We start from the raw sequence: 23,752 nt of genomic DNA on the forward strand, positions 1-23,752 counted from the left end.
ACCATGTACAAATACTCCAATACGAGTCAAAGTACTAATATAACCATGTACAAATACTCTAATACGAGTCAAAGTACTAATATAACCATGTACAAATACTCTAATACGAGTCAAAGTACTAATACAGCCATGTAAAAATACTCCAATACAAGTCAAAGTACTGCATGAAAAATCCTACTACAGTAAAAGTACATAAGTACTATGAGTTTGAAGTAGTAGAAGTATTGCAGTAATAGTGGTTTGGACTCAACATGTCAGCTCTGAGTTCTGTATAATAATATAAAATGAGGCCATAATTTTATTTTACATTTATTGTTACATATAAGAATATTAAATGGTAATAAATACTGTTCCTTGTGAATTCTACAGAGAGACAAAAATAAGAACCAACATTTTTTGTAAAAGGAATATATATGTGTATATATATATGTGTGTGTGTGTGTGTGTGTATATGTATGTATGTATGTATGTGTGTGTATATATATATATATATATATATATATATATGTGTGTGTGTGTGTGTGTGTGTGTGTGTGTGTGTATACACACACACACACACATATATTCCTTATGTATATAGACAAGTTATATACTACACTGAATCTCCACCACATCTATTGAACTGTATATTTTATATATATTATTGTATATTATATATATATATAATTCAATTGAATTGAATATTGTTGGGGGGGGGGGGGGGTATTCCTCCAACTCTGCAAAACTAAGTTTCAAAACTTTTTCATATAAATTCATATATAAGCTGGAAGTGTGGGGCCATAAACATAAGATTAACATACATACACTTTAAAGGTGCAATAAAAATACATAAAATAATGTTGCATATTAAATATTTGTATGAATGTATTTGTATAAATATATAAGTAGTAAATATTTGTATGGACTGTGTGGCCGCAGTTGAGCTCAGTGACCAGCAGGGGGAGACAAAGCTCTGTGCTGCCTGCAGACAGCATCATGGTGGCAGCAGTCAGGCAGTCAACCAGTCAGTCAGCCAGTCAGTCAGCCAGTCAGCCAGTCAGTCAGCCAGCCAGCCAACCAGTCAGCCAGTCAGTCAGCCAGCCAGCCAACCAGTCAGCCAGTCAGTCAGCCAGTCCTTCATCTTAATGAGGCAAAAACAAAAGACACTTATCAGTTTCTACAAATCTTCCACTTGTTCAACATCAACCATCACACAGATCATTGCAAATGTTTTGAATCTATACTGAGTCTTTATTTCCTCAGAAAAACAACTTGTTTAATGTTTGTTTGTGGATCAACGATGACTGTTTTATCAAAGTTTTATTGAATCTGTTTCCAGTGGTGGAAGAAGTACACAATGTAAAAATACTCCAAAACAAGTAAAAGTCCTGCATGAAAAATCCTACAACAGTAAAAGTACATAAGTATTATGAGCTTGATGTAGTTAAAGTATTGCAGTAAAAGTACATAAGTATTATGAGCTTGATGTAGTTAAAGTATTGCAGTAAAAGTACATAAGTATTATGAGCTTGATGTAGTTAAAGTATTGCAGTAAAAGTACATAAGTATTATGAGCTTGATGTAGTTAAAGTATTGCAGTAAAAGTACATAAGTATTATGAGCTTGATGTAGTTAAAGTATTGCAGTAAAAGTACATAAGTATTACGAGCTTGATGTAGTTAAAGTATTGCAGTAAAAGTAGTGGTTTGGTCCCTCTGACTGATATATTATTATATATGACATCATTAGATTATTAATAGTGAAGCATCAGTGTTAGAGCAGCATGTTACTGTTGTAGCTGCTGGAGGTGGAGCTAGTTTACACTACTTTATATACAGTTAGCTAGTTTAGTCCAGTGGTTCCCAACCTAGGGGTCGGGCCCCTCCAAAGGGTCAGCAGATAAATCTGAGGGGTGGTGAGATGATTAATGGGAGAGGAAAGAAGAAAAAACAAAGTTCTGATACACAAATCTGTTTTCAGTTTTTTGGACTTTTTCTCTAATCTTTGATTTTTGCTGAAATATTGGATCATTTGAACATTTATTGAAATGAAAGCATGTGAGAAGTTTAGAGGGAAAAATCACTATTTGGTGGAGCTGTTAACAACTCATAGACATGTGAAATGTGACCCCGACTACACACTGCTTTTTGTAAGACGTCAAAAGACAAAAAGGTTGGAAACCACTGGTTTCATCTTTAACAATGTGTTGTATTTTAAAAGCTTGTTATATTATCCATTGTGTCAAATCTTCATCTGAAAAGTAACTAAAGCTGTCAAATAAATGTAGTGGAGTAGAAAGTACAATATTTCCCTCTGAAATGTAGAAAGTAGCATCACATGGAAATACTCAAGTAAAGTACAAGTACCTCAGTACTGTACTTAAATAGTTGAGTAAATGTACTAAGTTTAGAGGATAAATAAAGTCCAGCTGTTTATTACATTTAGATCTTTAGGAAGACTCAGTTTATTCTGGATCCTTCAGGGAAAAAAACTGATAGATAGATAGATAGACAGATAGATAGATAGATAGATAGATAGATAGATAGATAGATAGATAGATAGATAGATAGATAGATAGATTGATTGATTGATTGGAACTTCGCTCAGGACTCTGGAGCCTCGTGTATCAACTGTGTGGACTCTCATTTCCACACATGGAGTCTGATGTTTAACATCTTTTGTCTACATGTAATCTAGTTGAGTCAGTTCTTCATGTGGAACTCTGCTCTGGTTGGATTAAAAGGAAGAAATCAGCTGATTTAATATGGATGTTATAAGTGTGTATAAATGTCGGCGAGAGTAGAAACCTGCTGACGTCATGCAGACAGACTGAGTCTCCTTCTTCTCTCAGTGGAAAAAACCCATCATGGAAAACACTAAAACATCCTGTTAGCTGCTTGAACAAACCTGCGTCCTGTCTGACGTTTAAAGGAGCAGTCTGTCTAACAAACCTCCGTCCTGTCTGACGTATAAAGGAGCAGTCTGTCTGAAAAACCTCCGTCCTGTCTGACGTTTAAAGGAGCAGTCTGTCTAACAAACCTCCGTCCTGTCTGACGTTTAAAGGAGCAGTCCGTCTAACAAACCTCCGTCCTGTCTGAGTCTAACAACCTGTAAATCCTAGATCCAGGTCAGGACATGTTTAGCCTAGCTTAGCACAAAGACTGGATGCAGAGGGAAACTGTTAGCCTATGCAGGCATAATAGGGACTCAGTAAAATAAAAAATATGTTTACCATGTTATGTTATCTCTTGGTATGTATAAATATATATCCCTAAAATATTTTTGGATACTTATCAAAAACATTAAAATATTCTGCTTGCTGTTTTGTTTTGTTTTTTTTCTTTTTCAATTTTTATTTCAAGCGTTAAAAGAAAAAAAAAAAAATAAATAAAATATATAAGCAAGAAAAAAAGACCAGTTAACAATTCAAACAAGGCATTCATTAAGGTTAGTTAAAACTTTTCTAGTCTCACCCCCTTTTTGCTGTTAGCTTGTGGGTCGTATCAGCAAGCAGAGTAATATCATTGACTGTATATATTTTTGGTATTTTGGCATCACTTCTGCATAGCAACAGGAAGTAGAGATACGTCGTTCATATTTATATACAGTCAATGAGTAATATAGTGATTCTGAGTTATGTGTTTGGATCTCAGTTGGCTAAAGCAGTTGGTTTGTTTTCAACCTTCAAACAACAGAATCCAGCAGTTAGTGAGCTAACACTTCTTAGCAAGGGAGCTAACATTATCTAGCTGATATATCATCTTGCTAGCTAACAAGCTACCGATGAAAGTAGAAACACAATGAAATTTAAAAAAATAGACTTTTCAAGTTCTGTTATCTCTTGGTATATGTAAATATACTGTGTATGTCAAAAAGCATTTTGGGTAGTTATTTATCAAAATCCCCCTTTTCCTATAAATCATTAAAGTATTTTTTGCTGACTCATTTTATTAGCTGTTAGCATGTGGGTCGTATTAGCTAGCAGAGTGATATCACAGATCTGAGTTGCGTGTTTGGATCTCAGTTGGCTAATAATCAACAATCCATCCTGTAGCCAGCTGGGTTTAAACTGCAGATATTTTAATTTAATTAATGTATATGTCATGCACTCCTTAAAATGTATTTAATTTGTTAATTGTTCATTTTAAATAATATTAGGGTGTTTTAAATTTGTTTAGTTTTGGTCTTAAAATTAATTAATTAAGGATCCTGGTTATCAACCATTTTTGTTTTCAGGGGTAAATAAGGGGATAATTAGTGGTATTTTAAGGGATTCTTCTCCGTACTGGAACTGCTACGTCTACACTTGTCCAATAAACAAGATACATGTAAATCAGACAAACCTGAAAGCTAGCAAACTAATACATAAGATACATAACATTTCCTTTGCTAAGAAATGTTTGCTCATTAGCTTGTTTGGGGCTTGATGATTTAACTATCTTTGAGCAGCGATAATATAATAACATTAGCTTGCTAGCTAATGTTAGCATGGCCTATTTCTATTGTTGATAATAGGCAGACTATCATGCTTTCCAGTCCCACCAGGATCTGGTTTTATGATTATGGCTCAAAATGACTGAATTGACAACCTAATTTATCTTTCAAATTTTGACTGAGCTAAGCTAGCAGTTTCCCTCTGGCTTCAGTCTTTGTGCTAAGCTAGGCTAGCACAGTTTTCAAATCAGTTTTTCTGCATCTTTTTTTCACTGTTAATTTACCAGGAACTGGTTGTTGTGGTTTAACTTGCACCTCTGACTTACCTGTATTTATTATCTATCAGCTGTTTAGTGAACTCTGCTCTTTCTGATGACCTGTACGGAAGCCCATTAAGGCCAGGCAGAGAAAAAAATCGTGTTGTTAGGAATGATAAAAAAAAAACCCTCATAAAATAAAAAAAGTCACTACTTACTCAATACTAAGTAGAGCTGCAGCAATTAATTGATTAGTTGCCAACTATTAAATTAATTGCCAACTATTTTGATAACCAATTAGTTAAATTATTAATTCAGAAAAAAACTGTCAAAATTCTGATTCCAGCTTCTTAAATGTAAATATTTTCTGGTTTCTTTAGTCTCTATGACAGTAAACTGAATATCTTCGGGTTGTGGACAAAACAAGACATTTGAGGACGTCATCTTGGGCTTTGAGAAATGCTGATCCACATTTTCTGACGTTTAATGGACCAAAACACTAATTGATTAATTGAGAAACTGCTATTTTATTCAACTAACATAATTTTGACTTGCTATTTTTTATTTTGAAAATCCATTTTATTTAGTATGTCATAGTTTTGACTTAATATGTACATTTTTTAACTTACCATCTCATAATTTTGAGTTATCACCACCTTTTCTTTTTTTTCCTGACATTTTGTCAGTTTTTGTGTTTTCCTTGCGGATATGGGCCTCCATACATCGTCTACAGTTTGTGTTTGTCTGTAGATGGTCTGTTGTGTTGTTAATCGTCTCTCTGCAGCTGGTCTGTTGTTGAGCCGAGCTCTCAGTCGGCTTCTCGTCTCTCCGTCCAGTTTTGCCTTTTGTGGACGGCGATGACAAGACGCAGAAGCATGTGTGGTCCAGAAATAGCAGCAGGAGGATCAGATTCTCCAGAGCTGATCAGCATGTCAGCAGCTTCTGTCTGTTTCGCACTTTTATACTTTATACCACTGGTTTTAATGCTGAGTACGGCTGAACCGCGCAGCAGGCGGACAGCTGGGACACTCTGACTTTAACATGAGCAGGAAACATAAACCTGGTTCTGGTTTCTGCTGAAGCTGAGTCAGACTGAACTCACTGGCTGCTTTTACACTTTCAGACCTTTTAAGGTCAGGAATTTACAGCTTTCATTCATTCAGATCCTGAAGCTGCTCGCCTCAGACAGGAAGTCAGGACTCAGATCTGTTAGACCGGTCTAGAGTTAGTCCAGGTTTGGTTTGATCTCAGACTAGTTTACTATGTATAAAGACAGCTGAACAAATCTGGGGCTCATTTTGGGTCTAAAAAGTGACTCAGTGTAACTCTGATCTGAGAGCTGTTGCTATGGAAACCACTGATGCTGCTGATGGAGGTGGAAGGAGAAAACCAGATGCGACTGTTTTCAAGGGTGTTTCATGGTTTTTCTGTGGTCTTTTGCACTCATGTAGGATTGAACTCTTAGAAATGTCCCGTTTCTCTTTAATGTTGTTAACATCACCTTCCTCCTCCTCCTCCTCCTCCTCCTCTCTATATATTGCACATCATGTTGTTGCAGCTCTGATGTTTTCACTGAGTGAAATATTCAAACCAATGACTCCATGTTTCTTTATATATGTATTAGTTCATAAAAAGCAAATATATCAACACATCTGCTGCTTTATCTTCAACATATTTACACTGAAGTCACTCTGACAGATTTGGGATCTTTAGTTTAAAGTTCTGTGACTTAATTGAACTAATAGCGTTTGTACATCTTTGGTTTGAACCGTCATCAGTGAGCTGGAGGGTAAATATACACAGAACAATAAGAGTCTTCAACCAAATATAACTTTGATTTGTGTTGAGCTGCTAATTTACTTTATTCCATAATTCTGTTTGTAAAACCTCAACAAACAAAAAGACACCAGGAAACGTTTCAGAAATACTGTCAACAAGCTGTCGGATGATTTGTATTTATGTATATTTAATGTTTATTTTACAGTTTATACTGCTGTTACTGAGGTTCTACTGAAGTCACACTGGTTCTAATGTGGTTCTACTGAGGTCATACTGGTTTTATGGGGTTCTACCAAGATTATACTGTCATACTAGTTTCACAATGGATTTTTTGAGGTTCTACTGGAGTCATACTTGTCCTACTGGGGCTCTACTGAGGTTAAACTGGAGTCATTATGATTCTGATTAAGTTTTACTGAGCTGATACCAGTTCTACTCCTGTTAAACAGGTTCCACTGGAGTCAAGCTGGTTCTGCAGGTGTTCCACTGGAGCTCCTCTAAGGTCAAACTGGTACCAATGAGCTTGACTGGAGTTGTACTGGGGTCAAGCTGGTTCAACATGTTCACACAGGTTCTACTGTGGTCCTGCTGGTTCTAATGAGGTTCCACATGTGTAACATGGGTTCTACTGAGGTTCTACTGAGGTCATGATGACCGCACTGGTTCAGTGTTCAGAACGTTTTCACTCAGAGGTCGTTTAAACCTGACTGGTGTTGAAGGGTCACTGCAGGTCAAAGATGACTCACAGACAGGAAGTAGAACATGAGTGACACCTGTTCCTGAGCGTCTCAGGTGGACACCAGGTGAACGACCTGCGGGTGAAAGCGCTCTGTGATTGGTGGAAGCAGAGACGAGGCAGTGAGGCGTCAGATCTGCCACAGGCTTTTATTGCAAAGTGGCTTCCTGTGATCTCAGAAACAACGTTCCACTTTAAGGCTCCAGATGTCGTCGTGTTCTTGTTGTTGTTGTTGTTGTTGTTGTTGTGGGGTCGTCTCTCACTGCTGGGGTCAAATCTGCTTCCTGTAGTGTTTCTTTACAAAAAAAAGTGCACTCTAACTAACTCTGGTGTGACGGTTACATTCAAACTGAAAGTAAGGCGACGACCAAACAGCTAGAATGACGGTGAGTCCGACAGGAATGGAAACTGAGGTAAACAAACGTTAGCTTGGTGACATAAATACAGAGAATTTAACGTCAGAATCTTTTCTGTCTCAACCTGTAGTGTTTCAACAAAAAAGTGCTGGGTAGTAATCTTCTTCTTCTGAATGCATAGTCTAACAATGTGTCTGCCTGGTTTGAACATACTGGAGAAGATACAACAATAATAAATAAAAGTCATGTAAAAAGCGTCATGAACCCGTGTGCTGCAGGAGGCGGAGCTTCGCGGCGCGGCGCTCGCCTCCAACACGTGCGGCTGCTTCCTTCACATCGACTTTTTGGCAAAACTCTGGCTGTGAGAGAGAGACAACCTTCCTGTGGGTTTGGTAGTGTGTCGTTTTTTTTTCTGCCAGGTGAACAGAAGTCATGTGGCAACAAACTGGGAGGTGTTTGCATATCATTATGTTAATGAGATCTCCTTCATGTTGGAAAAAAAAGCAAAAAGAACAAAAACAAAAAGAAAAACAAAGAGGCCTAAAGATGCTAACTCCTTCAGGACATGGATACAGACAGAGCAAGCTGCTGGGTGAAGCGGCGGTGTTCAGGTGGGGTCGGGTGCTTCGGTCCAGATGGCACGGCGGTTGGCTTGGCTCCGCTCGGCTCGCTGCGCTGACATCACAGCGGCTTGCCCTCCAGGGACACCACCACGTTCCCGCCCAGCTTCTCGGCCAGCGTGCTGCGGTCCTGGATGTCGTCCAGCCCGTTCACCTGCCACTCGTGTTTGATACCTGAGGAGACACACCTGAGGTCACTGAGGAGCCGCACACGCACGCACACATATATACACACACAAATACACACACACACACACATATATACACACACAAATACATACACACACACATATATACACACACAAATACACAGACACATACACATATATACACACACACACACACACACACACACATATACACACACACACACATATATACACACACACACACATATACACACACACACACACACACACACACACACACACACATATATACACACACAAATATACACACACAAATATACACACAGATGACACACACTGACAGTCCAGCATGGAGCTGCAACTATTAACTATTAACATTCATTATCAATTAATTTGCAGATTATTATCTTGTGATTAATTGTGCAGCTGATAAGAGCTCACTATGACGTCTTCAGTTTGTTTGTTTTGTCTTGAAGAGATTTAATTTACTGTCAAATATGACAAAGAAACAGCAGAATGTCACATTTGAGAAGCTCAAACTATCATTAGATTATTAAAATATCTGAGCAGGTTCAGAGGATCAGATCAACACCTGCCAACAGTCCAACCACTGACCAATCAGATCGCTGGAAACACTGAGTCATCGTTCCTACAGGGTCCTGACTGAGTTTACAACAACGATATGAAGCCATAAAGAACATCAGATTAGATAAAAACAGTTCTGACTCATCAGATGGAGTCGTCCTGTAATATCCAGTATGAAGAGGAGGAAAACCTCCTTACTGTTCTATGGACTATGACTGCTGGTTAACACACTGGGAACACTGGGAACACTGGGAACTGGTCCTTTCAGAGAGAATAGACACAGCAGTCAGTCGTTGTGTCCTGATGCTTCACTACTAGAAGATGATGTTCAGAAACGACCAACGATGCCTGAACGTTGCTGGGAAACGAAACACAGAAATCTGCAAAACAGGAATCTGAATAAACACGTTCAGACAAGCTGCGTTTCTTCACCTGAGAGAACCTGAGCTGTGATTGGCTGGATGAAGGACGTTAACTGAGTCAGGTGATTCATGACGGCGGTTATCAGGATCAGCTGTAAACATGATGACAACAACAACCACCTGCATCCTGGTTTCTATCAGGGTTCTCCTGCTAGAACCCACAACATGTTCACCTCACAGAGACACTTCATAGACCTGGATCATGAGCAGGACAGTTAGAGATGATGATGACATCATCATCACCTCCAACGTGACCTCTGACCTCAGCAGGTGACGTGATGACTCACCTGTAAACTTCTTTTTGATGGCATCTTTAGAGCTGGCGTAGATCATCTTACTCTTCAGAGGAGCGCTCTCTGGAGCCCTGCAGGAGAACACAACACCGTCAGACTGCTGAGAACACAGCAGGAGAACACAGGAGAACACAGCAGGAGAACACAGCAGGAGAACACAGCAGGAGAACACAGCAGGAGAACACAGGAGAACACAGCAGGAGAACACAGGAGAACACAGGAGAACACAGGAGAACACAGCAGGAGAACACAGCAGGAGAACACAGGAGAACACAGCAGGAGAACACAGGAGAACACAGCAGGAGAACACAGGAGAACACAGCAGGAGAACACAAGAGAACACAGCAGGAGAACACAGGAGAACACAGCAGGAGAACACAGGAGAACACAGCAGGAGAACACAAGAGAACACAGCAGGAGAACACAGCAGGAGAACACAGCAGGAGAACACAGCAGGAGAACACAACAGGAGAACACAAGAGAACACAGCAGGAGAACACAAGAGAACACAACAGAACACAGCAGGAGAACACAGCAGGAGAACACAAGAGAACACAACAGGAGAACACAGCAGGAGAACACAAGAGAACACAGCAGGAGAACACAACAGAACACAACACAACACAGCAGGAGAACACAGCAGGAGAACACAGGAGGAGAACACAGAAGGAGAACAGAGGAGAACACGGCAGGAGAACACAGCAGGAGAACACAGAAGAACAGAACAGGAGAACACGGCAGGAGAACACAGGAGAACAGAACAGGAGAACAGAGGAGGACAAAGCAGGAGAACAGTCACCACTGATCAATGACCCCGACTCATTGATGACCCCGGTCCGACCCGTACTAGAAGATGAAGACCAGGTCTTCTTCCTCCTCCGTCTTGGACTCGTAGGAGGCGTCCTGATAGATGACCCTGATCACTGATCGATAACTGGCCCCTGTGTGACTCTTACCAGAAGATGAAGACCAGGTCCTCCTTCTTGGACTCCTTGGTCTCGTAGGTGGCGTCGTACAGGCCGTATCTGCAGTCGTTGGGGGGGAGGAGCTTAACGAAGCACGCGTACGGGTCGTCCACGCTCTCGCCGATGTCGCCCACCAGGATCTGCTTCCCCTCCTCCACGATGATCTTCTTCCTGTCCTCGCTCAGGCAGAACAGCACCGCCTTCTTCCTCTTCTTCACCTCGTCCTGGGTCGAACTCTTCCTCACCTTCATGTCGTTAAACACCCTGATGACCTCATCGTTCACTGTCACGCCTGATGCCTGCGGGGGGAGGGGCGGACGCTCGTGATTGGTTCATACAGAGGACGAATCAGCAGTTTTACATGTGAGAAGATTCAGTCTGCTTCAAACATTCATGTCAATCAATCAGTTCACTGGCTAGAATTCTGATAATTGATTAATTATTCAGAGTTTGAAGGTTCGTTAGTGAAACATTTGGACAGTTACTGGATGGATTGTTGTGATATTTGGTTCAGAAACCATTAATTAAGAAAAAACACCAACACTTAAACACCAACACGTCCATACTGGGAGAAACGTGTCAGTTAGGTTTAAGTTCATTACTGAGTTTTTCTATTTAAAACTTTCACTAAAGTCTGGGGACCACTGATTCAGAATTCCAGACTTTTCCAGGTTTTCCAGACCCGAGAAGGAAGGCTGGTGTGCTCTGATTGGCTGTTTGAGTGTGTGACTGTAACAGCAGCATGAATCAGCAGGCGTTTATAGACGATGACTCACAGCTGAACTAACATCCGACCTGCAGCTGACAGCGAGCCAGTGAACACACCGCCTCTCCACAAGTCAGTGAACGCACCACAAACGGCAAAACAGTAAACATGACAACAAGAAGTCAGTGAACGCACCACGACAATGAGAAGTCAGTGAACGCACCGCCACAGGAAAGTCAGTGAACGCACCACCAGGGCGGCAATTATTTTAATAGTCAATAAATTTGTATATATCTGATCAATTTATTATTATTATTATTTTGTCATTAATGTCATATTACAGTCCTGTCTGACAGCAGAGTCTGAACTGATGATGCAGCTGAAAGTTAACAACGGACAGCTGATCAGCTGATCTCTGAACATCTGGAACATGTCAGGTGTGTTGATGACATCAGACGTGTTTCAATAATAAATTACAGAGACTCGTTTCATCGTTACTGAACAAGTTTCAGACTCCAACAAGACACGTTTGAATGTTTTTTTAGCATTTAGAGTAAAGCTTCATGGACGCTGCGGTGCTGGAGCCGCACAGAAACCAACCGCTGGATTCATCCATAAACCTGCTGCAGAGTTTGTTTGAAAGTGTCTAAATCTCAGTTTAACATCACAGCTGGTTCAATATGAAACTTCTACGAGTCTGATGAGGAAACTTGCAGCCTGCAGAACACAAACACTGAATGAACTTTACAGTGAAGGAGGAAACATCTGGCGTCCAGCTGTTACTCAACAATTAACAATGTTCAGTGTTTTCCGACGTTCTATAAACCAAACAATCAGAAACATCATCTGCTTTTTAACAGGTGATTAACATCGTTAGTCGCAGCTGAAGAATATTTACAGATTCATGAAGGAGGAGATGATGTTGTTTTAAAGGAGTTTTAATCAAGTATTGATTAATCAAGTATTTCTAGATGTTTTAAAATATGTCAGGGTCTTTAATTATTTAGATAAACAATTATCAATCTCTAATTATTGTAAACTGTTAGTCGGACAAAACAAAACATTTAAAGACATTTTTCACAGTTTTCTGATGTTTTTTCAACTAAAAGATTAATTAATAAAAAACTAATCACAACAAAGGGGCAGATGAATGAATCAATAAATGATAATTAACAGCAGCTCAGCACAGACAGCTGATCAATGTGTCTGTTTATGGCTTCACAGCTGATAGGTTGATTGAAGGAGCTGCGGATCAATAATCAATATCTGCTGAGATTGAGAACAAAGATGAAGAAAGAAAATGGCCGCCGGCTGACTCAGCTGTTTGTTAATGATTAAACCAAAACTTAATCAGCTGATTCGTTTCACCCATAAGAGTCATGATGACATCATCAAAAGTCCAAAACTAAATGAAAATCAATCTGCAACTATTATGATACTCGATTAATTGTTATTAATCATTTCAGTTATCTTTTCATGGTTCCAGGCTGTCAAATGTGTGAATTTGCTGCTTTTCAGTTTTACATTAAAGTAAATCAACTATATTGATAATCGATTAAAGCGTTTTGAGTCATTTTTTAAAGAAGAAAAGGTCTAAATTCTCTGATTCAAGCTTCTTATATGTGGATATTTTCTGGTTTCTTTCGTATTTTTTGACAGTAAACTGAATATTTTCAGGTTGTTTATATTTTAGGATGCGATGGACATTTTTTGCTGCTTTAATCAAACGATTAACTTAAAAAAATAATCAACAGATTAATAGATAATAAAAATAATCATTAGTTGCAAAAAACCCAAAGATTCAGTTTACAATCATAGAAAACAAAGATTTTCCATAAAGAATAAACGCAGCACATTAAAGTCTGAGTGACAGAAAGTCAGAGATTATTAATGTTATAAAAGCTTTAACGTAGAACTGAACTGTTTACAGTGTTAAACTGTTTTTGTCCATTCAGGGTTTTTTGGGCAGGTCTGAAACGTCTCGATGACGTGGAGGAGTGACCAGCGTGACTCCGCCTCTATGTAAACACCAGAGCATACCAATAGCTACTATTTTTACACCAGATAGTTTTACTGGGATTCACTTCATTTTATCGGCTGTTACTGGTGATCGGAGCCATTTCCAGTCAACGTTGGTGCTTCAGGAGTTATTTTAAACTCAGCTGACGTGTCGGTTAACGGGTGGAGCCACCAGCAGCTTCAGCACCAGCTGTTCTGCTGGGAGGACGGGTAGAGTCAACGGATGTGGCGCCGGCAGTAACTGACACCGGCCGCCGCCCGCAGCTTCAGCTTCAGTACCGGCTGTGTGGCTGGGAGGTTCTCGGCCGGAGGGAGAACCTTTGCTGGGCAGCACTTCACCAAAAATCACAGCGTCAGAGGCTTTTACTCGGAGGGTGTCGCCGCCGTGGACTTTTCAGCAGAAAGGTAACGTTAAGTTCACTGAACATCATTGGAAAAAAAAAGACAATTTAACACGATGATTGTTGACAGGACGCTTGTTAAATCGTCGTTTAAGTTACATTTTTACTGAAATAAGTCAATTTACCTACAAAATATGTGCCGAATTTAACACTGGCTCCTAAAGTTACTTTATTTTGAAAATATCATCCATGTTGCTGCCTGTTTTAAACTGTGTATTTTATACAGTTTGGTATGAACGTTGTTAGCGGCCGTGCGTTCAGCCACCTCACTGATTCAGAGCCGAGGATGCTGCTTAATTTTCCACCATTTTGAAACCTAATTTTATAAACTTGGTGACTTTTTTTAATCATTCAGATTTGGCTGGTGGTTAAGTACACAGTTTTCTGTGGTGTGACAAACTCAAAACACATTTATTATTATTGTACATGGACTTTAAATCTGGCACTAATATATCAATGTTAAAGTCCAGATGAAACCGTATCTGACTTCCGTATTGAAACAGGACAGACGGGGCGTAATTCATAATCAACTAAACTCTGTGCTGCTAAAAGTTGAAGATTGATTGATGACTGGATGTCATGATATTATTGGTTTAAATTGGTTGGTTCAAGCCTACATAAGCACATGTCATGTTTTACAGGAAGAAAACATGATTGGATTTTGATATAAGAATGACAGTATGACCAGGATGTGATCTAAAAGTGTTAAAAAGACTTTTTTCATTTTATCTTGACTTTAAATTATAAAGTACCAGTCAACAGTTTGGACACACGTTCTCACTGAAGAGAAGGAAGGTGTGTCCAGACTTCTGACTGCTGCTGTATGCAGCTATTTATATGTGATAACAGTCTGTATACATGTCACCAACCCCACAAAACTATTAATCAATTCATCAGGAATATAATCAACAGATTAATCTATTAATAATGAAAATAATCATTAGTTGCAGCTCAAGACATTTGATTTAATTCTATCGTAGGATCCCACCAAACTACACTAAAAAAAATCATTATTTGGGTTTTGCATTGACAACTTTCTTTAGCATTTCATTCAGATCAATCAATAATGATTAATGCTGTATTCAAGGATTTAAGGACCTTTATTGTCTTTACAGTTTCAAATGTTGCCAATAAAGACATGAAACTGTGTTTCCAGATCTCAGTGAAAAGGAAGCGAAAATGCAAAACTTAAAGAAAAAAAGGTATCAAAACTTTAGAAGAATTTAAGATTAGGTTTGAAAAATATTTTTAAAAAATCGAGAATATAGTGTGCAAGGTTGAATCGGCACAGGCACTGAAAAAGTGTAGCAGCCTTCATGAGCATGGAATAAAAACTATAACTGAGCTGCTATAATTATGATTATTTTATCCTGTTTTCTGTCTTTTCTCAGTGTGGCTTTAATACAGATGTTGCTTCAGTTTATATGTGATTTTTTTTTTAATGAATCATTATTAAAAACATTTACAGTTCATCTGATGTTAAATAATCTAGATTTTACTTGTGGAAACTGAAGGAATAATACTTAGTGTAGTTAGAGGAGCTGCTGGTTACAGTAGCTGGTTAGTATTAATAACTAGTTGCAGTCAGGCCTTCAGACAGACAGACAGGCAGAGAGAGAGACAGGCAGACAGGCTGCCGAGTCACTGCTGTCTCTCTGTCTGTCTGTCTCTTATAACTAACCCGGACTAAATCCAACAGCTCCTACAGCTGACACGGGTTAGTTCACACCGCGCCGCTGGCCTGGTGTTTTCCGGGCAGTCAGCCGGGCCTCAGCCCTCCTGTCCCGGCCGGCTGTGGGCCAGTCAGCCCGGCCTCGGCCCTCCTGTCCCGGCCGGTCAGCCCGGCCTCGGCCCTCCTGTACCGGCCGGCAGCGGGCCGGTCAGCCCGGCATCGGCAATGCTGTTCCGGCCGGCTTCGGGCCGGTCAGCCCGGGCTCGGCCCTCCCGTTCCGGCGGGCTGCTGGCCGATCAGGCCGGCCGCGGCCCTCCTGTTCCGGCCGGCTGCAGGCCAGTCAGCCTGGCCTCGGCCCTCCTGTTCCGGCCGGCTGCTGGCCGGTCAGCCGGAATAAGATGGCCGCCCCGGGCCACACGGCCTGGGGCGCAGGCCCGGCCCGGCCCGGCACACGGACCGTTACATAAAAAGAAAAAACGAAAAAAATCCGTTAACGTAACGGGAGTGAACCCTGGTACCAGGAGATGCGTCTGTATGACGTACAGACCGAATAACCGTCGGTGTCGGCATGCGGAGCTGCTAAAACTAACGGGAGCGGCAGCCATGCTAGCTAACATCACGCTAACGCTACCCGCCGAGCCGAGTAACGGTCCACCGGAGACCCGCAGCACAGGGACTCACATGAGCCGCTGCCCGAGAATCAGGAAGAGCTGTCGGGGAAACTACCGGAGGGGCTTACCATGTTGTCCCGGAGTTTGTCCGCGCTGCTTCGCCGTCAGATCGGGGTTTCTCAGGGGTGAAAGGTAGCGGGGAGTGTGGCCGTCCGACCGGAGGAGGAGGAGGAGGAGAAGGGAGAGAGGGAGGAGGGAGGAGGGAGGGAGGGGAAGGGGGGTCTGAGAGGGAGGAGGGAGGGAGAGGAGGAGGGAGGGGGGATTTCTCACAGCATATATTATCAGATTGATAGCTTGGTTTCTAACAGAGAGACCGTCTCCCTCCCCCGCTGTACCACTCACAAGCTAATAATCCAATAATCATCTGCTGCTGGTGAAATGTGCAACAAAGCACCTGATAATCTGCAGAACCAAACATCTAATATGATCCATAATGTGACCAAACACGTCTTCAAAACTGTCTAATAATACAAAGTGTCTAATTCCAATTTATATTTCATCTGGTTGTCGCCTACTGATCACTCTCTTATTAATAAATGATCTGATACTGAACATAGTTTTGATATGATTGTTATGTGAAACACGACTTAAACTAAAAGTTTTACTTCCCTTAAATGAAGCTTCCCAGCAGACTATACTAATGTCCATGTAGCTCGAGCAAATAAACAAGGTGGGAGTGTCGCCTGAATATATACAGTAAGTCTATTTTCAAACTTGACACTAAATAACACTTGAGACTCTTATTCTAAATCCATCCAGCCGCCAGCAGACTGTTCAGTCACACTGTGATTCTCTACCATCCACTCGGCTCTTATTCACAGCTTTTAGAGGAATTTGGAGAATTTATCTCAATTGATCTGAATGATGCTGGTGATCTAAATAAATCCTTTCTGGTACTTTTGGCTTCTCTCAGTTTCTTCATGAGTCGACTTGTTGCAGCGGTAACAAACTGGATTTGGTTTTATCTAAAGTGAAAGCTGTTTCTGATCTGACTGTCTCTCTGCTGTGTCAGATCATTTTCTCATTAAGTCTGAAGCATCATGGGTCTGTTAATGTCGGCACAGATGTGTTTACTATTCGCCACATTGGTCCGTTTGCTATATCTGCTGTTGGTCAGCAGTTTCCTGAAGTCTTGGTTCCTTTCACTGCAGACACAGAAACAGGCTCTGTTGAAAATTTCACCAGTGACTTAAATGTGGCCTCTCTGGTTTCCTGGATTCAGTTTCTCCTTTTACTACCAGAACTAGGCAGTTAAAGAGGTCTGCACCCTGGTTTAATGATTTGCTCTGAAGCAGGCCTGCAGGAGACTTTTACCTGTCTCGGCAGATTTTGAGACTATCTCTCTTCAAACTGACAAAGCTCAGTTCAGCTTCTAAACCAACAACCTGCCTACTCGACCTTTTACCAGCAAAACTGCCACTGACCTCTGGTTAGTTTATCACTTACTACCAGCATTGTCCCCAGAAGCTTTAAGACTGCTGTTTTAAACCTCTAGTTAAGAAACCTCGAGTCTCTTAATAACTATCAACCAGTCTCTAATCTTCCATTCTTTTCTAGAGGACTAGAGAGAGTTGTGTCTTAACATCTTTCAACTCATATAAAAGAAAATTAGATGCACCTTTTTTGATCAGCTTTCAGGGCCCGTCACTCTTGAACCTGCTCCAACCAGAGAGGTTAATGATCTTCTTCTCTCTGTGCTTCTCTTTCTGGATCTCAGTGCAGCCTTTCACACCATTGATCACTGTTTACTATTAGACCAACTACATTTTTTATCTGAAAGAACAGAGTGTGTCTGCTGTAATAATACTAATACTAATAAATTCCACATTATTTCTTTGAAGCCATGCTTGTAGGGTTCTGTTGAGAGGTAGAAGAAATTTCCCTTTTGTTGATACTGCGTTGCAGGCCCGTCGCTGAAAAAATGAAGTATACTGACTTGAGGGTGTCGTTCTCTCACTACCTTTAGAACTGGATCAAGGTGGGCCCAGATGGCCACCGGGTCGTGTCTTCTGGAGGGTGATATGGAGCAGAAGGTGTGCGGCGCATGTTCACCAGCGGTGTAGAGCACTCCAGTGTGCAGACTGGCCTGCTGGTGTGCGCCTCCAAAATGTACAGATTGTATTTCTTCGCTGTACTTGCATGAGTAATTTTGCTATTTCACACATTTATCAGCATGTGGCAAAAAGTCTCCGCATGTCCACCCTGTCATGGAAGGCTCGCTGACAGGGTGGACATTTTTGGCTAATGTTAGCATTTAATGAGCACATGGTGAACCTTCAGTTAGCAACATGATTCCGTTAGCAAGGTGATTGTGTACTGTTTAACAAATATATTTTGAATTTCTGAAAAGTTTTTATATTAATTGATATTTCACTATGACATGAGTGGACATGTTAAGCTTGACAACATCCAACTACACACATAATATGATGAAAATTACGAAATATAAGTGTAAATACTTATTCTGCAACTAACCAGTGTTTCAGCCTCCATTGAAGACAAAGTGGTGGTAATAATATCACTAAACACATCAGAGGGTTTCTTAAAGGAGCAGTTACCCCATAATGACAGGGACACATGCAAAATGTTCAGTATGATTATGAAAATAGAATATAAATGATCAAAATGACTCGTTTGATCAAATAACTTGTGTACAATAAAACCATATACATTTTTTTTGATTTAGTATCATTTAACCACTTATTACACTCACTGTAGTTAGCAGAGCAGTGTGTGGGACGTGCCAAAATCACGTACATGAAAAAATACAGTTTAAAATGAAGGAAACACATTTCAAGAGACTTATCATCGTACTGGTATGTGTGTAAATGTTTGGCCATTCATAATAAGACCTCAGAGTTTCATTATTCTGCTACATTTTCATGATGACTGATTGATTCTGATGAGGACACCAGAGGCACTTCATAGTGATATTGACTCACTACATCCACACTCTCTGATGCTATGCAGATGATACTCAGCTGTATATGCCTATAAAGGCTGATGATCATAGTCACATTAATAAATTAGGGGCCTGTTTGGCTGCTATGAAAAGTCGGATGTCACTAAATTTCCTGCTTCTAAATTCAGTTAAAACTGAGATGTTGGTCGTTGGCTCTGATAGACTCAGACTCAGATAGTTTGATCAAGTAACAGCAACACTCGACTTGTGATTTCACAAAGTGTAGCAGCCGAGAATCTTGGTGTTACGTTTGATCCCAGCGTCTCCTTTGATAAGCACACTAAACAAATCACCAACACTGCCTTTTTCACTTACAGCATAAAGGAAAAATCCAGTCTTTCCTGTTCATGGCTGATGCAGAGACTAATACATGCATTCAGGTCTGACACATGTTGGTACTAAAAGTCTTCAGATGGTTCAAAATGCTGCAGCTAGGATCTGAACTACAGCAAGAACATTTGACCATATTACGTCATTGGTTTCCTCTCCATGTTAGATCAGACTGTGAGCTGCTTCTGCTGACTTATAAAATCCTAAATGGGCTCCATCATACCTGACTGATCTCCTTAAACCTGTTATTCCATCTGGAGCTCTCTGCAGTCAGACTGCAGGGCTCCTGTGTGTCTCCACAGTTAAATAGAAGTCAGCAGGTCTTTTCCTTTCAGCCTCGTTCTTATGGAACAACGTCCCTGCTGACGTCAATCAGTTTGTTGAGTCCTTTAAATCTAAACTTAAAACTCACTCACTTACAATTAGTTGCCTTTAATTGAGTCTTTCATGAGCTTGTGCTGCACAGTCGGTTTCTGTCTCAATGAATTTACTAAGCGCTGTCCTGCCAATCAGATTATTGACTGTTGGAGTTGCTCTGATAATCATTGCATCTCTCCAAACTTCTGTTTGTTCTGCAAGCACATCTCCCTGTTTTCTCCTCCTGTCCTCTCTTGTCTCACAGGCATCTCTTGCTGGACCAGAACCCATCCCGGACCAGAACCCATCCTGGACCTGCTCTGCTTCCCTGGTTCTCCATCCTGCAGGAGTTCAGCCTCATGTCTCTCTCTCTCTCCTGTGTCAATAATGTCTCTTCTTGTCTCTTCTCTGTGTTTGTGATGGTGTGATGTGAGTCTCTGCTGTGTGCATGTGCAGTCTGTCCTCCTGCCAGGTTTCCATGGTGATGGAGGTCACATGACTCAGGTCCTATTCTGTTCTGGTGGCTTCATCACACCCTTCATATATATTATAAATCCATTATAATGTTGTTGTCCTGTTCCATGCTGTGTGTTATTTGCTGTACTCACATCTATTTCCTGTCGGTCCGTCCTGCAGAGATCCTCCTCTGTTGCTCTTCCTGAAGTTTCTAACATTTTTTCACATTTCAACATTGTCCACTAATCGGAAGATCGGCGGTTCGATTCCCGGCTCCTCCAGTCTGCATTTCGATGTGTCCTTGGGCAAGATACTTAAACCCAAATTGCTCCTGATGGCTGTGCCATCAGTGTGTGAATGACTAGATCTCCTCTGATGGGCAGGTTGGGACCTTGCACGGTCACCCCTGTACCATTCAGCGTATGAATGTACGTGAACGGGTGAATGTGATTTGTAGTGTAAAAGCGCTTTGAGTGGTCGGAAGACTAGAAAGGCGCTAAACAAGTACAGTCCATTTACCATTTTTCCCCATTAAAGGTTTTTTTAGGGAGTTTTTGGTTATTTGAATTAAGGGTCTAAGAACAGAAGACGTACTGCTGAGGACTGTGGATTTTGTCCTCCATCACTTCCATTGTAAGGTCATTATGAAGGGATCTTCTAATGGTCAGTATGAACAGGAGGAATGATTACAGCTCCTGACTGTTGGTTTAAGACACACTTGATAAACTGTGAACTCGTCCTTTAAAGATCCGTTTTCTTTATCCTTATAAACATTGACTTACATCACTATTAACGACAGTTATTTTCTTCTTGTAGCTTCCTGGTTCACCATCAGGCTGCTTCATTAGTTTCATTTGGAATTTAACCCTCATTTGCATAAAGTTGACATTTTTCAGCTGTTGCCCCTCGCCGCTGGTCAGTGCCGTGTCACCTGGAATCCCACAATGCCTTGCGAAATGATTCACTGGTGTCCCAAATAAAATGAATGTGGGTGAACTTTGTGTTGCATCGTGCTGCGTTCAGACACAAACTCGTAGATACAGTAGTAGATTTTTGTTAATTCCACTCATTAAACGATGCTGAAGATATTAAAGACTTCACACAACTTTAAAAAGCTATAAATAATTAAAATGATATGCTTTACAGAATAACATAACTTAGTTAATTTTAGAACAAAAAAAACAATCATATTTCATTTGGAAGTGTTTGAACATGTGAATCATTTGACACGATTGTACAAAAACATATCACCAGTCGTGACATGTTATATATATATTCTGTAAATGGTAATATGTGTAATCCAGTAGGGCTGAACCATTAACCAACCATTACTCCTCAGTGGTCTTTTAATTGATTTCTTAAGTTTCATTTTTAAAAGTTTGATAAACAGACTCAGGATCAGAGTTCCCGTCTGATGTCACTGCATAAACAAGTTGAGAAACTGAATTTTTAAATGTGTCCTCATCACTCTGAACCAGTGCTGGAAGCCTGTAGAGTCTGTATCAGTGTTTGTGAGCTTTGATTCTCTGAAATGTGAACATAAAGCGACTCAAGGCAGCAGTCGGTTATAAAAAGTCAATTTATTTTTACATTAGAACAACAACAGACAGGTTAGAGAGCGTCAGGAGGCAGAAGGCGTCTATCAGAGGATCAATCAGTCATAAATAAAGACAACGCAGAGACTTCAACTAAATAAATACGCAGCAGAAGAGGAGGGAAGGAAGGCTGCAGCGGCTCCAGTGTAGTGTCTACAGCCGACCTCCATCAACAAACAAACAAACAAACAAACACTGAGTGACAGAGCTGCTACACTCACACTAACATCTCAGCTGAACGTCAAACAAACAGCCTAAAGCGGGAAATAGTAGTCAAAATACAAAAAACTACGAGTCCAGAGAGGCCACGGCGGCTCACGTCTTTAAAGGAACAGTTCGACGTTTTGGGAATTGCTCTTTATTCTCTTCATCTCAGAGCCTTAAATGTTCAGATGGATATTAAATCTAATGTCTGTGAGCTGGAGTTTAAAGTGTTAATCAGTGAGGCTAGCTGTTTCCCTCCGCTTCCAGTCTTTATGCTATGCTATGCTAAGCTAAGCTAAGCTAAGCTAACTGCATCCTGACAGCCATGAGATTAACATCCATCTGAACATGAGCATCACTCTCACAAACAGAAACAATAAAAGTGTTTCCAAAAACATTTCCAGGTCTTCATCATCCTCCAGCTAACAAACTGTTTGAGATCATGAATGAATTAAACTTAACATGTGATATCTTGTTTGTCCTGAGATCACAACTCTTTGTTTTTAATTAATTATTGTCAATGTTCCTGACAGACACTATAACTGACTATGAATCTGAGATTTAACGGTTTCCTCCAGATATAAAACGCTCGTTGTGTTGATGTTTATCTGTTCAGATCATTAGTTTAGTGAAGCGTTTAATTCCTGTTACAAACCTTCATCTCACAATCTTTAATTTTCTGAGGATAATTTATTTTAATTGAGGGCGGAAAGGGGGCGGGGCCTGGGCGTTTAGAGGAAGGGGCCATGTTTGGAGGAGGAGCTGTGTGTTAATTGCTGAACTCGTTAACAGTTTGATACCCTGAGATAAAAGAGAATCAGAGCGAGAACTTTGGAAGTCTGCAGCGGCTGAAATTAAAACGAACTCTTCAGATTTAATTGAAGTGTATTTTCTGTTTTGTGCGCGTCATGTTTGACAAAATAAACAGTCTGAGAACAAGTCCACATTCAGGAACATGGTCTCAGACTTTTGGGCCTCACGGTTAATATATATATTTTATTTTGATATTGGAAAAAATTAACTGGGAACAACTAATATAAAATCTACTTTGACAAGTGTGTCAGATCAAATAGAAACAGATGATATGATCAATGAGTTTTAGCTGATCAATGAGTTTTAAATGTCTCTAGTGAAGTGAGTACGAGGGATGAACTCTGTGGGAAAGTTGTTTTTTTCACATTTAAATATGAATTCAATCAATATCCTGTAAAAAAAACTGAATGTAAAACGGACCTTTCAGTTTCACATCAGCAGAAAATGTTCAGCTTAAACTTGATAATGAAATTAATAAACAGACTTTCTGCTCAGATTTCTGTCGTTTTTGAAGAAAATTAATTTGTGACTTTATAGAAACGAGCTAAAAACTCTGGACATAAATGAAGTTTAGAAGTTTAATGTGCTATTTAATGTTCCAGTTGAGGATGCACAGTCTACCGGTATGAAAATGAAAACAGTCCATTTTTCCACTTTATTTTAATTTTGGGCAGCACCAGACTTCCATAGCTACGTGACGATGAGCCTGAACGCCGCGGCCGCTCTGCTTCAGTAAAAAACCAGCGAGCACTGTTAGAAAATATCTTCTCATTCAAATCAAAATCTTTTGTCCCTGAGCAAAACACAAACGGCCTGATTTGATTTTTTCTTTAATTGTCAGTGCAAAGCTGAAGTTGTTTTAGTGGTTTTTGCTTTTTTTTCTGAATGAAGAGAAAACATCAGATGAAAACTGTCTACGTCTCTACGGTCCTACAGCACCACAGGAATGTGTGTCCAACATGTCTGCTGCATGTCCGCCGTCTGTCCACGC

General features: G+C 40.4%; 2 protein-coding genes across 4 annotated transcripts in view; both read right to left on the reverse strand.

Moving 5' to 3' along the window:
• Positions 1-7,315: 7,315 nt before the first annotated feature.
• cfl2 (cofilin 2 (muscle)) lies at positions 7,316-16,270 on the reverse strand. Its single transcript, XM_067613453.1, has 4 exons — positions 16,113-16,270; positions 10,567-10,874; positions 9,605-9,681; positions 7,316-8,335 (listed from the first exon to the last, which is right to left on the reverse strand). Exons 1-4 carry the CDS (start codon positions 16,113-16,115, stop codon positions 8,223-8,225), a joined length of 501 nt encoding a protein of 166 aa, XP_067469554.1. The 5' UTR covers positions 16,116-16,270; the 3' UTR covers positions 7,316-8,222.
• Positions 16,271-21,710: 5,440 nt separating this feature from the next.
• The window catches only part of baz1a (bromodomain adjacent to zinc finger domain, 1A), a 27,018-nt gene continuing 24,976 nt past the window's right edge, over positions 21,711-23,752 (reverse strand). For all 3 annotated transcript variants that reach the window (XM_067613427.1, XM_067613424.1, XM_067613425.1), the window contains exon 30: positions 21,711-23,752. This exon is cut by the window's right edge and continues 698 nt beyond it. The gene's annotated coding sequence lies outside the window, so the exon portion shown is untranslated.

Source organism: Thunnus thynnus, chromosome 16 (assembly GCF_963924715.1).
Source record: "Thunnus thynnus chromosome 16, fThuThy2.1, whole genome shotgun sequence".
Lineage (NCBI taxonomy): Eukaryota > Metazoa > Chordata > Actinopteri > Scombriformes > Scombridae > Thunnus > Thunnus thynnus.